General features: G+C 51.4%; 3 protein-coding genes across 3 annotated transcripts in view; 2 read left to right on the forward strand and 1 right to left on the reverse strand.

Moving 5' to 3' along the window:
- The window catches only part of GRWD1 (glutamate rich WD repeat containing 1), a 152,411-nt gene that overhangs the window by 93,872 nt on the left and 44,453 nt on the right, over positions 1 to 14,086 (forward strand). The gene's annotated exons all lie outside the window — the stretch shown is intronic.
- TMEM143 (transmembrane protein 143) overlaps positions 1 to 14,086 on the reverse strand; it is a 170,232-nt gene that overhangs the window by 63,811 nt on the left and 92,335 nt on the right. The window lies entirely within an intron of this gene.
- GRIN2D (glutamate ionotropic receptor NMDA type subunit 2D) overlaps positions 1 to 14,086 on the forward strand; it is a 54,814-nt gene that overhangs the window by 6,658 nt on the left and 34,070 nt on the right. The window contains exons 3-6 of the mRNA XM_050772376.1: positions 3,437 to 4,056; positions 12,387 to 12,501; positions 12,753 to 12,964; positions 13,245 to 13,413. Of these exons, the coding sequence (XP_050628333.1) occupies positions 3,437 to 4,056; positions 12,387 to 12,501; positions 12,753 to 12,964; positions 13,245 to 13,413 (1,116 nt within the window). The remainder of the gene's footprint in view (positions 1 to 3,436; positions 4,057 to 12,386; positions 12,502 to 12,752; positions 12,965 to 13,244; positions 13,414 to 14,086) is intronic.

Consider the following 14,086-nt stretch of genomic DNA (forward strand, 5'->3'; position numbering starts at 1 on the left):
AGAGGGAGACAAGGTCCCTGCCTTATAGAGCTTGCATTTTAATGGTGAGACACACAAAACCAGTAACAGTAAAATCTGGCAGTCCTGGAGGAAATCAACACAGGATGTTGTAATGACTGAGGATGGAGTTTCAACAGATGGCAGTCAGGGGAGGCCTCCCTGAGGCGGTGACATCTGAGCTGGAGGTGTCAGGTGAAGGTCTGGCATGGAGGAGCTAGGGAAAAGTGTCCCCAGTAGAGGCAACAACTAAGGACAAAGCCCTTAAAGCAGGAAGGAGCTTGATGTATTTGAGGAAGAGCAAGAAGGGAGTGTAGCTGGAGCACATTGGGGGATTGGGGTGGCAGGAGATGAGAGGTCAGAGAAGCAACAGGGGCCAGGTCATGCAGGGCTATGGCGAGGACTTTGGCTTTGATTCTGAGGTAGAATCACTGGAAGGTTTTCAACTGAGAAGGGATGTGATCCAATTAATATTTTGAAACAATCACTCTGGCTGCTGTTTGGAGAATAGACTGGAAGATGCAAGATTGAAAACAAAGATGAGCTGGGCACAGTGGCTCATGCCTGGAATCCCACCACTTTGGGAGGCCGAGGCGGGTGGATCACTTGAGGTCAGGAGTTTGAGACCAGCCTGGCCAACACGGTGAAACTTCTCTCTACTAAAAATACAAAAATGAGCTGGGCGTGGTGGTGCATACCTGTAATCCCAGCTACTAGGGAGGCTGAGGCAGGAGAATCGCTTGAACTCAGGAGGTGAAGGTTGCAGTGAGCCAAGATCTCACCACTGCGCTCCAGCCTGGATGACAGAGCAAGACTCTGAAAAAAGAGAGAGAGAAGGAAGAAAGGAAGGAAGGAAGGAGGGAAGGAAAAGAAAACACAGATGGGTGGGAATGTTGTAGATAGCTGGGCAAGAAAGGGTGACAATGAAAGTTGTGACAGTGATGGCAGTGAAGAGTGGACAACTGGAGCTATGTTTGAATGTAGAGCTAAGAAGACTTGGAGATAGCTGGATGTGTGAGGAAAAGAAAGGGAAAGGATGATGTAGGTCTGGGGCCTGAGCATCAGGGTGAATAAGAGAGAGAGAGGGAAAAAAAGGCAGCTGTCCTCTTTATTCCTTTAGATTCTTTACTCCTTTACAAAAAGAGAGAGAGAGAATAGGGAACAGGCTTAAGACAGGGGAAAGATCAAGCATTCTGCTAATTTTGAGACACCTCTTGGAAATCCAACAGGAGATACTGAATAAAAAGGAGGATAGGGCCAGGCGTGTTGGCTCATGCCTGTAATCCAGCACTTGGGGAGGCTCAGGCAGGCAGATCACTTGAGGTCAGGAGTTCGAGACCAGCCTGGCCAACATGTTGAAACCCCCTCTCTACTAAAAATACAAAAATTAGCCGGGTGTGGTGGCACACGCCTGTAATCCCAGCTACTCTGGAGGCCGAGGCAGGAGAATTGCTTGAACTGGGGAGGCGGAGGTTGCAGTGAGCAGAGATTGTGCCATTGCACTCCAGCCCAGGCAACAGAGGAAGACTCTGTCTCAAAAAAAAAAAAAAAAAAAAAAAAGGCAGGGGTATAGATTTGTCTGGAGCTCACACGAGAGGTTATGACTGAGGACAGGAGCCATTAGCATATCCAGCACTGTCCAATAAAACCTTCCGCAAAGATGAAGGTGGTCTATAGCTGCTCTGTCCAATTTGAAAGCCACAAGCCACATGTGGCTGTTGAGTACTTGACATGTGGTTAGTGCAACCAGAAAACTAACTTTTAAATTCTATTTAATAGTTTTTTCCTCTGGTCCTTGATTCAGGATAAATTTTATTTAACTTGAATTTGAATTTGAATAGCTATGAGTGGCTAACAGCCACCATATTGGATAGCGTGGCAGACAGTATTTTAAACTCATGGCCCTGGTTGAGATCACCAGGGAGAGAGGAATCAAGAAGACAAGAGAACACTAAGGCACTCCTATACTTAGCATTCTGGCTGAGGAAGAAGGGCCAGCAAAGGAGGCAGAGGAAGAGGTGACAGAGAGGTAGGAGGAAAACCAAAGAAGGGAAAGTACACTTTGCAAAGCTTCTTCCAGTTGGGAAATGCCGTCAGCACCCTCACTGCATGCTGGGAGATGTAGTCTCCTCACTGCCTTCAGGGAACCAGTCCCTCTCAGTGGGTGCTGGGAGCTGTAGTTCCCTTACTGGATGCTGGTTGTGTTAATGACAGTGATGTTAACTGCCGGAACAGATGAACTCCCAAATCTCAGTGGATCACCCAACAGGAGGTTATTTCTCATTCACATAAAATCCAGTCCAGGCGCAGTAGCTCACGCCTGTAATCCCAGCACTTTGGAAGGCCGAGGCGGGTGGATCATCTGAGGTCAGGAGTTCAAGACCAGCGTGGCCAACATGGAGAAAACCTGTCTCTACTAAAAATACAAAAATTAGTCGGGCGTGGTGGCACACGCCTGTAGTCCCAGTTACTTGGGAGGCTAAGGCAGGAGAACTGCTTGAACCCGGGAGGCGGATGTTGCAGTGAGCCAAGATTGTGACATTGCACTCCAGCCTGGGCAATAAGAGCCAAATTCTGTCTCAAAAAAAATCCAAACAGGTGTTCCTGATTGGAGGTGGCTTTCCTCCATGCGGTGACTCGGGGTTTCAGGCTCTCTCTCTTGTGGCTCTGTAATCCCCTTCAGAGGACTTCAGAGTTTTCTGGGGCCTCTGCATCTGCCCTAAAACAGGGAAAAGAGTAAGCTTCAAGAGTAAGGTTTTGGCCAGGCGCGGTGGCTCAAGCCTATAATCCCAGCACTTTGGGAGGCTGAGATGGGCAAATCACGAGGTCAGGAGATCGAGACCATCTTGGCTAACATGGTGAAACCCCATCTCTACTAAAACAATACAAAAAAACTAACCGGGTGAGGTGGCGGCCACCTGTAGTCCCAGCTACTCGGGAGGCTGAGGCGGGAGAATGGCGTGAACCAGGAAGGCGGAGCTTGCAGTGATCTGAGATCCGGCCACTGCACTCCAGCCTGGGTGACAAAGCGAGACTCCTTCTCAAAAAAAAAAAAAAAAAAAGAAAAAGAAAAAAGAGTAAGGTTTTATTAGGCCGGGTGCGGCAGGAGAATCACTTGAACCCACGAGGCGGAGGTTGCAGTGAGCCAAGATCATGCCGCTGCTCACCAGCCTGGGCGACAGACAAGATTCTGTCTCAAAAAAAAAAAAAAAAAAAGAAAGAAAAAGAAAAAGTAAGGTTTTATGGATGAGTCTAGAATAACTCAGTCAGGTGGCTAAGCCTAATCCAGATCTAGCCCTGTGCCTCAGGAGGAAAAGGAGATGGATTTAGTGAACCTATCTAGTCAATCTGCCATATTGGGAGCTGTGGTCCTCTTATTAATTGCTGAGAAATGAGGTCCCCACATCGGGAGTCCTGACATCCTCGTCCCTCCTGGCAGGAGAAGGGCTCCACCTTCCTGCAGCTGGGCTCCTCCACCGAGCAACAGCTTCAGGTCATCTTTGAGGTGCTGGAGGAGTACGACTGGACGTCCTTTGTAGCCGTGACCACGCGTGCCCCTGGCCACCGGGCCTTCCTGTCCTACATCGAGGTGCTGACTGACGGCAGTCTGGTGGGCTGGGAGCACCGCGGAGCGCTGACGTTGGACCCTGGGGCGGGCGAGGCGGTGCTCAGTGCCCAGCTCCGCAGTGTCAGCGCGCAGATCCGCCTGCTCTTCTGCGCCCGAGAGGAGGCCGAGCCCGTGTTCCGCGCAGCTGAGGAGGCTGGCCTCACTGGGTCTGGCTACGTCTGGTTCATGGTGGGGCCCCAGCTGGCTGGAGGCGGGGGCTCTGGGGCCCCTGGTGAGCCCCCTCTTCTGCCAGGAGGCGCCCCCCTTCCTGCCGGACTGTTTGCAGTGCGCTCGGCTGGCTGGCGGGATGACCTGGCTCGGCGAGTGGCAGCTGGCGTGGCCGTAGTGGCCAGAGGTGCCCAGGCCCTGCTGCGTGATTATGGTTTCCTTCCTGAGCTCGGCCACGACTGTCGCGCCCAGAACCGCACCCACCGCGGTGAGAGTCTGCATAGGTGAGTGGGGCTGGAACGGGAGGGATGTGGGAGGGCTCCCAGAGCCTAACTACCTGCAGTACTCACTGAATGAGTGGCTCAGATGGTTCACATCCGGTCTTTGAGCCTCAATTTTCTTTTCTGTAAAGTGGGTACAACTGGGTCTCTTTTCTGAGGTTAAATCAAGTAATTTGGAAAAAGCGTCTGAGATAAAGTGAGTGAATTACTATATTTCATGACTCTAAGACGCATAATTTTTCACATTTTAGTGTATTTGAAAACGAGATGTGTCTTATAACTGATGGCTTATCATGGCTTAATTGGCAGCACTTTTGTCCTTCTTTGTGGTGCATCTTACACTTGAGAGCATTTTAGATTTAGTCTAAATACCTAGACTATAAACTGAACTTCAGTAGCAAAAAAGACCCAACAATCCAGCGGCCCATATGAGGTCGAAGTTTGTTCCTCTTTCACATAACAACCCAGAGATGAGCATTCCTGGTTATCAGGAGACTGCTGCTCCATGTGATCATTCAGGGACCCAGGGTCCTACCACCTGGTTGCTCTGGCCTCTCTGCATAGTCGAAGCAGGTCGTGCAGATGTCTTAATTGCAGCTCATGAGAGGGGGAAAAGAGAGAAAGTGGACACCAAGCACTTTCCTTTTGAGTAAGTGAGGCAGAATGGACACACCTCATACCTTACTGTTGAGAAGGTAGTCATATGGTCAGGGCTGGCTTACTGGTTGTTGACAGTGGTGTCCATTCTGATTGGCTAGACGTCTGCTGGGATTGGCTAGACGTCTGCTGGGATTAGCTAGATGCCTGTTCTGATTAGCTAGACGTCCATTCCCATAGGCTAGACTTCCATTCCTGGCTAGACGTCCATTCCGATTGGCTAGCGCCTGTGCAGTGCCGATTGCTAGATATTTTGGTTATTACTGCGGCTCATGGCCTAGGCCAACTGCAAGGAAGACTGGGAAATGTCAATCCTAGCTCGACAGGTGTGTGCCCAATTTACACACTATGATTTTAGAAGAGGAGAACAGAGTTTGTTGGAAAACAGCATCTCCACGATAGGAAGCTCTGGGAGTGGAAAAATTGATGAGTTTGGTGACAGAACTGTGAAAAGAGAGATCTTTAATCCTGAATGCGGATGAGGTGAATTTGGGAAGAGATGATGGTGGGGAAGAAGACCTAAAAGAGGGGAATTGAGAACTGGTGAGATGGAAATCAGGATCCCCGGAAAAAAAAAAGGGTGAGAAAAGCATCCCTTCTTCATAAATACTTACTGAGCACCCGCTAGGAACTAGGGCTCATGCTGGGCGCTGGGAACATAGATGAATAAGACCATGGACTTATTCTTCAAAGAACGCAGGGTCCTGTAAGAGTGGCAGACAGGGACGGGGATAATGGCAACACAGCATGATGCTTGCAGTAATGGAGGTCATGCGGGCATGGCGGGGGCACGGAGAGAAGCACTGGCTAAGCCAGGAGATTTTCGGATGCACGAAGCAGAGTCTCATTGGAATTTCCTTAGGGAAAAGGGGGTTTATTGGAAAAATACACACACAGAGGAATGAGAAGCCAGGAATTGAGGCTAAGCCTGGGGCCAGCTATTGTTTCAGCTCTCTCTGGTTCTTTCTTTTTATCTTTTTCTTTCTTTCTTTCTTTCTATCTTTCTTTTTTTTTTTTTTTTTTTTTTTGAGATAGAGTCTCCCTCTATTGCCCAGCTGGAGTGCAATGGCACGATCTGGGCTCACTGCAGCCTCCACCTCCCGAGTTCAAGCGATTCTCCTGCTTCAGTCTCCTGAGTAGCTGGGGTTACGGTCAGGTGCCACCACGCCCAGCTAACTTTTTTTTTGTATTTTTAAGAGAGACGCCATGTTAGGCCAGTCTGGAACTCCTGACCTCAAATGATCTGCCTGCTTCGGCCTCCCAAAGTGCTGGGATTCCAGGCGTGAGCCACTGCACCCGGCTGATTCTGTCCTTCTTACTCTATGCTTTCTCCCTCCCTCCCTCTGTCCGTCTCCTCCCTCGCTCTCTCTTTCTTTGTTTCTCAGGCTTGCCTCTCCCAGAGGCTGTTCAGTTCTTTACCCAGAATTTCTTCTCCCTCATAACTTCAGCTCTTGCTGGTCACAACTCATCCTTCCAGATCTCATAGCAAAATGTCATCCCAAGAGAGGAAATGTATCAGCTTCAGTCTGCCTTCCAAACCAGGGTGCAAAAGTCACAAGTCAGCCTGTGGAGTCAGGAAGGTTTCTAGGAGGAGATATCTGAGCTGTGACTGAGGGATGAATTGCTCATTGATTCATTTATTGATTGAAACGCCCTTTATTGAAAGTCTACTATGTGCCAAGCATTGCTTTAGGCACAGGGTATATATAGTGTTAAATAAGGTCCTTGCTCTCTCAGAGCTTACAGTCTAATAAAAGAGAAACGCAATGAGCAAATAAGTTAAGAAAATGAAATATCAAGCAGGCAATCACTTCTGCTATGAAAATCAGACGGGGGAATGTGATAAGAAATGCATAGGGGGCTATGCTAGGTGGGGTGGTTAGGAAAGACCTTTCTGAATAGGTGAAATTTGGAGGTTAAAAAACATGGATAGCTAGACCGTGGCTCACGCCTGCAATCTCAGCACTTTGGGAGGCTGAGGCAGGAGGATCACTAGAGGCCAGGAGTTCCAGGCCAGCCTGGGTAACATAGTGAGAACTCCATCTCTACAAAAAATTTAAAAATTAGCTGGGCATTGGCTGGGCATGGTGGCTCACACCTGTAATCCCAGCACGTTGGGAGGCTGAGGTGGGCAGATCATGAGGTCAGGAGATCGAGACCATCCTGGCTAACATGGTGAAACCCCGTCTCTACTAAAAATACAAAAAATTAGCCGGGAGTGGTGGCAGGCACCTGTAGTCCCTGCTACTCTGGAGGCTGAGGCAGAAGAATGGTGTGAACCCGGGAGGCATAGTTGGCAGTGAGCCAAGATTGCACCACTGCACTCTAGCCTGGGCGACAGAGCGAGACTCCATCTCAAAAAAAGAAACAAGAAAAAAAAAATTAGCTGGACTTGGTAGTGTGTGCCTGTAGTCCTAGCTACTTGGGAGGCTGAGGTGGGAGGATCACTTGAGCCTCGGAGATTGAGGCCATAAGGAACTGTGATCTCTTCACTGCGGTCCAGCCTGTGCAACAAAGTGAGACCCTGTCTCTAAAATAATTTTAAAAATTAAAATTTAAGAAATAGGTAGGCAAGGTGTGGTGGTTCACACCTGTAATCTCAGGGCCTTGGGAGGCTGAGGTGGACGGATCACTTGAGGTTAGGAGTTCGAGACCAGACTGGCCAACATGGGGAAATGCCATCTCTCCTAAAAAACACAAAACTTAGCTGGGCGTGGCGACAGGTGCCTGTAATCCTAGCTGCTTGGAAGGCTGAGGCAGGAGAATCACTTGAACCCGGGAGGCGAAGGTTGCAGTGAGCCGAGACCACACCACTGTACTCCAGTCTCAGTGACAGAGCAAGATTCCATCTTAAAAAAAAAAAAAAAGAGAGAGAGAGAGAGAGAGAAAGAAATGGATAAAGCGAAGGAGCCAAGCATTGGAAGATCTCAGTGAAGGGAGAGGGAACAGCAGGTGCAAAGCCTATGGGGCTGGAACTGCCTTGTCTTAGTCTGTTTTGTGTTGCTGTGACAGAATATCATAGGCTGGGTAATTATAACGCACAGCAATTTGTTGGCTCTTGGTTCTGGAGGCTGGGAAGTCCAATATCAAGATGTCACCATCTGGGGAGGGTCTTCTTTTAGCATCATTACATGATGGAAGGCATCACATGGCAGAAAGGCAAAGAGAGAAGTGGGGGAGATCAAGCAAACCCACTCCTGCAACAACAGCCTTAGTCCATTTGTGAGGGCACTGGAGCCTGCATGGCCAAAATGCTTCTTAAAGGTTTCACCTCCGAGGGCTGGGTGCGGTGGCTCACACGTGTAATCCCAGCACTTTGGGAGGCCGAGGCGGGCAGATCACGAGGTCAGGAGATCGAGACCATCCTGGCTAACACGGTGGAACCCAGTCTCTACTAAAAATACAAAAAATTACCCGGTGTGGTGGCGGGCGCCTATAGGCCCAGTTACTCGGGAGGCTGAGGCAGGAGAACGGCGTGAACCTGGGAGGCGGAGCTTGCAGTGAGCGGAGATTGCGCCACTGCACTCCAGCCTGGGTGACAGAGTAAGCTTCAGTCTCTAAAAAAAAGAAAAAAAAAGGTTCCACCTCCTAATTCCCAATACCATCACAATGTAAATGAAATTTCTTTTTTTATTTTTATTTTTTTGAGAGGAAGTCTCGCTCTGTTGCCCAGGCTGGAGTGCAGTGGTGCGATCTAGCCTCATTGCAACCTCCACCTCCTGGATTCAAGCTATTCTCCTGCCTCAGCCTCCCGAGCAGCTGGGACCGCAGGTGCCTGCCACCACACCTGGCTAATTTTTGTATTTTTGTAGAGATGGGGTTTCACCATGTTGGCCAGGCTGGTCTCAAACTCCTGACCTCAGGTGATCTGCCTACCTCAGGCTCCCAAGGTGCTGGGGTTACAGACATGAGCCACTGCACCCAGCCGTAAATTTCAATATGAGTTTTGGAGCGGACAGACATCCAAATTATAGCTTGCCTGTTTGGAAGCCTGTTTGGGAGCCTGCAATGCTGGTGTGGCTGGAACATAGTGGGCAAGGAGAAGGAAGGTATGAGTAGTGGATGGAGAGGGTTGCAGGCCCCAGCTTGTGAAGGGCCTTTAGACCAGGGGCAGGGGTTTGGACTTCATTATTCATTTATTTATTTAGTTTGAGACAGAGTCTCACTCTGTTGCCTGGCTGGAGTGCAGTGGCGCGATCTTTTTTTTTTTTTTTGAGACAGAGTCTCGCGCTGTCACCCAGGCTGGAGTGCAGTGGCCGGATCTCAGCTCACTGCAAGCTCCGCCTCCCGGGTTCACGCCATTCTCCTGCCTCCGCCTCCCGAGTAGCTGGGACTACAGGCGTCCGCCACCTCGGCCGGCTAGTTTTTTGTATTTTTTAGTAGAGACGGGGTTTCACCGTGTTAACCAGGATGGTCTCGATCTCCTGACCTCGTGATCCGCCCGTCTCGGCCTCCCAAAGTGCTGGGATTACAGGCTTGAGCCACTGTGCCCGGCCAAGTGGCGCGATCTTGACTCACTGCAACCTCAACCTCCCTCCCGGGTTTAAGTGATTCTCCTGCCTCAGTCTCCCAAGTAGCTAGGATTACAGGTGCCCACCACCATGCCTGGCTAATTTTTATATTTTTAGTAGAGACGAGGTTTCACCATGTTGGCCAGGCTGGTCTCAAACTCCTGACCTCAAGTGATCTGCCCCCCTCAGCCTCCCAAAGTGCTGGGATTACAGGCGTGAACCACCACGCCCAGCCTGGACTTGATTCTGAGAGTAGTGGGGAGTTCACCGGAAGTAGTATTCCAGTCAGGAAACAGCATGTGCAACAACCCAGAGGGGAGAGAAAGTTGGGCAGATGGTGGGACCACAATAGTTCCGAGCAGATGAAGGCCACAGAATTAGGAGTCAGAGTGACAGGCCTGGCATGGTGGCTCACGCCAGTAATCCCAGCACTTTGGGAGGCTGACGTGCAGATCATGTGGTCAAGAGATTGAGACCATCCTGGCCAACATGGCAAAACCCCGTCTCTACTAAAAATACACAGATTAGCCAGTTGCGGTGGTGTGTGCCTGTAATCCCAGCTACTCAGGAGGCTGAGGCAGGATAACCGCTTGAACCTGGGAGTCGGAGGTTGCAGTGAGCCCAGATCATGCTACTGCACTCCAGCCTGGGCGACAGAGTGAGACTCTGAATCAAAAAAAAAAAAAATGGAGTCAGAGTGGTGACAAGGCTGGGAGGTGGGTGGCACCAGGCCTTTGCCTTCAATGCCTGGTTGAGAGGCCTGGATCTGTTCCACAGCACTGGCAAGCCAGGGGTGGGTGATGAGCAGGAGATGGGTGGCATGAATTTTGGGTATAGAAAGATGCCTCTGGGACCTGGTGGGGAACAGACTGGAGTAGAGAGATTGGAGGCTGGAGCCCAGGCAGGAGGCTGGGATGAGGGCCTAGGAGGGCTGTGGGGAGGCACAGAAGAAGACAGAGCAGAGAAAGCCCCAGCCCAGGAAGAAGGAGACTTGGGGACAGATGGGCTGGGTAGGGGGAGGGAAGAAGGCAGCTGAGAGTCTAGTCCAGTGACGGGGTGGATGACATGAGAGGCAGTCAGAGTATACAAGGCAATGTTGCATAGTGAAGATATCGAGGAGTCCAAGGACACCCCCTGCTATCCCTGGCCCTGGGCACTTCTACCCGGAGGAGGAGACGTTTGAGCTCAGTCTTTAAGACAGATAGAGTTGGTCAAGGCCGGGAGCAGTGGCTCATGCCAGTAATCCCAGCACTTTGGGAGGCCAAAGCAAGTAGATCATCTGAGTTTGGGAGTTTATGATTAGCCTGGGAGACATGTTGAAACCTTGTCTCTACTAAAAATACAAAAATTAAAGTTAGTTGGGTGTGGCGGTGCACATTTAAAGTCCTAGCAGCTCTTCAGGTGGCTGAGGTGGAAGGGTCACTTGAGCCTGTGAGGCAGAGGTTGCAGTGAGCCAAGATCACGCCATTGCACTCCGATCTGGGTGACAGAGTGAGACTCCATCTCAAAACAATAATAATAATAATAATAGGCCGGGCGCGGTGGCTCACGCCTGTAATCCCAGCACTTTGGGAGGCCGAGGTGAGCGGATCACAAGTTCAGGAGTTCAAGACCAGCCTGACCAACATGGTGGAACCCCGTCTCTACTAAAAATACAAAATTAGCCGGGCGTGGTGGCATAGCTAATCCCAGCTACTCAGGAGGCTGAGGCAGGAGAATGGCTTGGACCTGGGAGGCGGAGGTTGCAGCAAGCTGAGATGGCACCACTGCACTCCAGCCTGGGTGACAGAGCAAGACTCCATCTCAATAAATAAATAAATAAATAAATAATAAGAAGAATTGGTCAGGATAAGGGGTGGTATAAAGGTTTTCAGGCAGAAAGAACAGCATCTGCAAAGGCCTAGAGATAAGAAATCTCTTGACATGTTTGGGAGACACCTTGCAACCAGTGTTGACACAGAAAAAAAAAAAAAGAATTTTGGGGTGAAAAGAGTTGGAGAGTGGGAAAGTCTCAGATATGCGGCTTCAGAGGAAGGCAAAGCCAGAACAAAAACGGACTCTCGGGGCTTGGCACAGCAATTCACGCCTGTAATCCCACCACGGTGGGAGGCTGAGGTGGGAGGATCACTTGAACTCAGGAGTTCAAGACGAGCCCGGGAGAAATAGTGAGATTCTCTCTCTACTTAAAAAAAAGAAAAGAAAAAAGAAAAAGAAAAGAAAAAGAGGCGGGCCAGGCCAGGCGCAGTGGCTCACGCTTGTAATCCCAGCACTTTGGGAGGCTGAGGCGGGCGGATCACCTGAGGTCATGAGTTCAAGACCACCCTGGTCAACATGGTGAAACCCCATCTCTACTAAAAATACAAAAAATTAGCTGGGCATGGTGGTGGGCGCCTGTAATCCCAGCTACTCGGGAGGCTGAGGCAGGATAATTGCTTCAACTTGGGAGGCAGAGGTTGCAGTGAGCCGAGATCATGCCGTTGCACTCTAGCCTGGGCAACAAGAGCAAAACTCTGTTTCAAAAAAAAAAAAAATGCATTAAAAAAAATAAAAAAAGAAAGAGGTGGGGCACAGTGGCTTATGCCTGTAATCCCAGCACTTTGGGAGACTGAGGCAGGTGGATCATATGAAGTCAGGAGTTCTAGACCAGCCTGGCCAACGTGGTGGAACCCCGTCTCTACTAAAAATACAAAAATTAGCTGGACATGGTGGTGCACACCTACAATCCCAGCTACTTAGAAGGCTGAGGCAGGAGAATCACTTGAACCCAGGAGGTGGAGGTTGCAGTGAGTGAAGATCACGCCCACTGCACTTCAGCCTGGGCGACAGAGCAAGACTCTGTCTAAAAAAAAAATTTTTTAAAAACTGGGAAAAATAGTCAAATCCCATCTGTGCTTTATAAAAGAAAGAAAGAACAAAAGGGGACTCTAGGGCCTCAACTCCAAGCTGAAAGAGAGTCTGGAACCTTATCCTGGGGTCACTGGGCAGCCAAAGGGAGGGTGCTGAGCAGGGAAGGGGTATATTCGCGTTTCTGAGCCTTTGGAGGTGAAAGAGGAGAGATTCCAGCTCGGGGCTGGGGCTGATGGGTAGAAGGGGGACTTTCTCTGCCTTCAGCTGCCAAGGTCCAGCCCAGGTCCCAGCACGTCTCCTTTCCCTCCTCCTGGGCAGGTACTTCATGAACATCACGTGGGATAACCGGGATTACTCCTTCAATGAGGATGGCTTCCTAGTAAACCCTTCCCTGGTGGTCATCTCCCTCACCAGAGACAGGACGTGGGAGGTGGTGAGTCACAGCCCAGACCTCGGGCATGGCAGAGGGCCTGGACTCCTGCATCCCGGCAGAGGGGGTTCTGAGGTCCTGGACTAAGAGGGAGGAGGAGACAGGGAGCCTGGACTCCTGGGTCCTGGGATCTGAAGGTGGGAGGGGCTCCTGGATCTTGGAGGAAGCTGCTGCCCACACACCTAGGTCTGAGGAAGAGGATCATGATGGCCAGGATACACCAGGAAGCCTGACTCTCCTTCCCTTTGGCCAAGGTGGGCAGCTGGGAGCAGCAGACGCTCCGCCTCAAGTACCCGCTGTGGTCCCGCTATGGTCGCTTCCTGCAGCCAGTGGACGACACGCAGCATCTCACGGTGGCCACGCTGGAGGAGAGGCCGTTTGTCATCGTGGAGCCTGCAGACCCCATCAGTGGCACCTGCATCCGAGACTCCGTCCCCTGCCGGAGCCAGCTCAACCGAACCCACAGGTGACAGCTCGGGATCCAGGAGTTCCGGCTCCAAAACCCTCCTCCCGTGAAGCCCAGTAGTCCGGGCCCCCAGCCACCTCCTCCCTTGGGACCCAGGACCCACAAAGCCCTCCAGCTTGGTGACCTTGGGCAAACCTCAGAATTCTTTGAGCCTCAGTTTCCCCCTGAAAGCGCTAACCATAGTTTTAGCTGCTGCCTGTCCCTTCCTCCATATCCTCTCTTCATGGGAGAATCTGAGGAGGGGGTCCCCAAACTCCCCAAGCCTGGTCACTGCCCGCAGCCCTCCACCGGATGCCCCCCGCCCGGAAAAGCGCTGCTGCAAGGGTTTCTGCATCGACATTCTGAAGCGGCTGGCGCACACCATCGGCTTCAGCTACGACCTCTACCTGGTCACCAACGGCAAGCACGGAAAGAAGATCGATGGCGTCTGGAACGGCATGATCGGGGAGGTGAGGGGGTGGACGGGAGGCAGGGAATCTTCAGGGCGGAGTGAAGAGGTGGGCACCGCCCGGCGCGGAGGCTCACACCTGTAATCCCGGCACTTTGGGAAGTTGAGGCGGGCCAATTGCCTGAGCTCAGGGGTTCGAGGCCAGCTTGGGCAACACAGTGAAACCCCGTCTCTACTAAAATACAAAAAATAAGCCATGCGTGGGGGCAGGCGCCTGTAATCCCAGCTACTCGGGAGGCTGAGGCAGGGGAATTGCTTGAACCTGGGAGGCGGAGATCGCGCCACTGCACTCCAGCCTGGGCACAGAGCGAGATGCCGTCTCAAAAAAAAAATTTAAAACAAGAGGCGGGCACCCTGGGGTAGGGGCGCGGCCAAATGGAGGAAACACCTGATTCGGGGCCTGGGGCGGGGCCGCGGGAAGGACAGGCCTTGGAACAAGGGGCGGGATCAGGAGGTGTCAGGGGCGGGGCTTGGAGGAGGGACTTTGGGGCAGAGGAGGCGGGGCTAGGAGGGTGGGACTCCTAGGAGAAGAGGGTGGGGCCGGGAAGATGTGGACCAAGGCCTTGAGGACTTTCTGGGAGCAGCGGGCTAGGACGCGGGCTACCAATTCCCAATCTTTTTCCCCATCTCTCACCTCCGCCCTTCCTTTCCCCACTCTGCGTCCCCCTCCCTCC

Source organism: Macaca thibetana, chromosome 19, assembly GCF_024542745.1.
Source record: "Macaca thibetana thibetana isolate TM-01 chromosome 19, ASM2454274v1, whole genome shotgun sequence".
NCBI lineage: Eukaryota > Metazoa > Chordata > Mammalia > Primates > Cercopithecidae > Macaca > Macaca thibetana.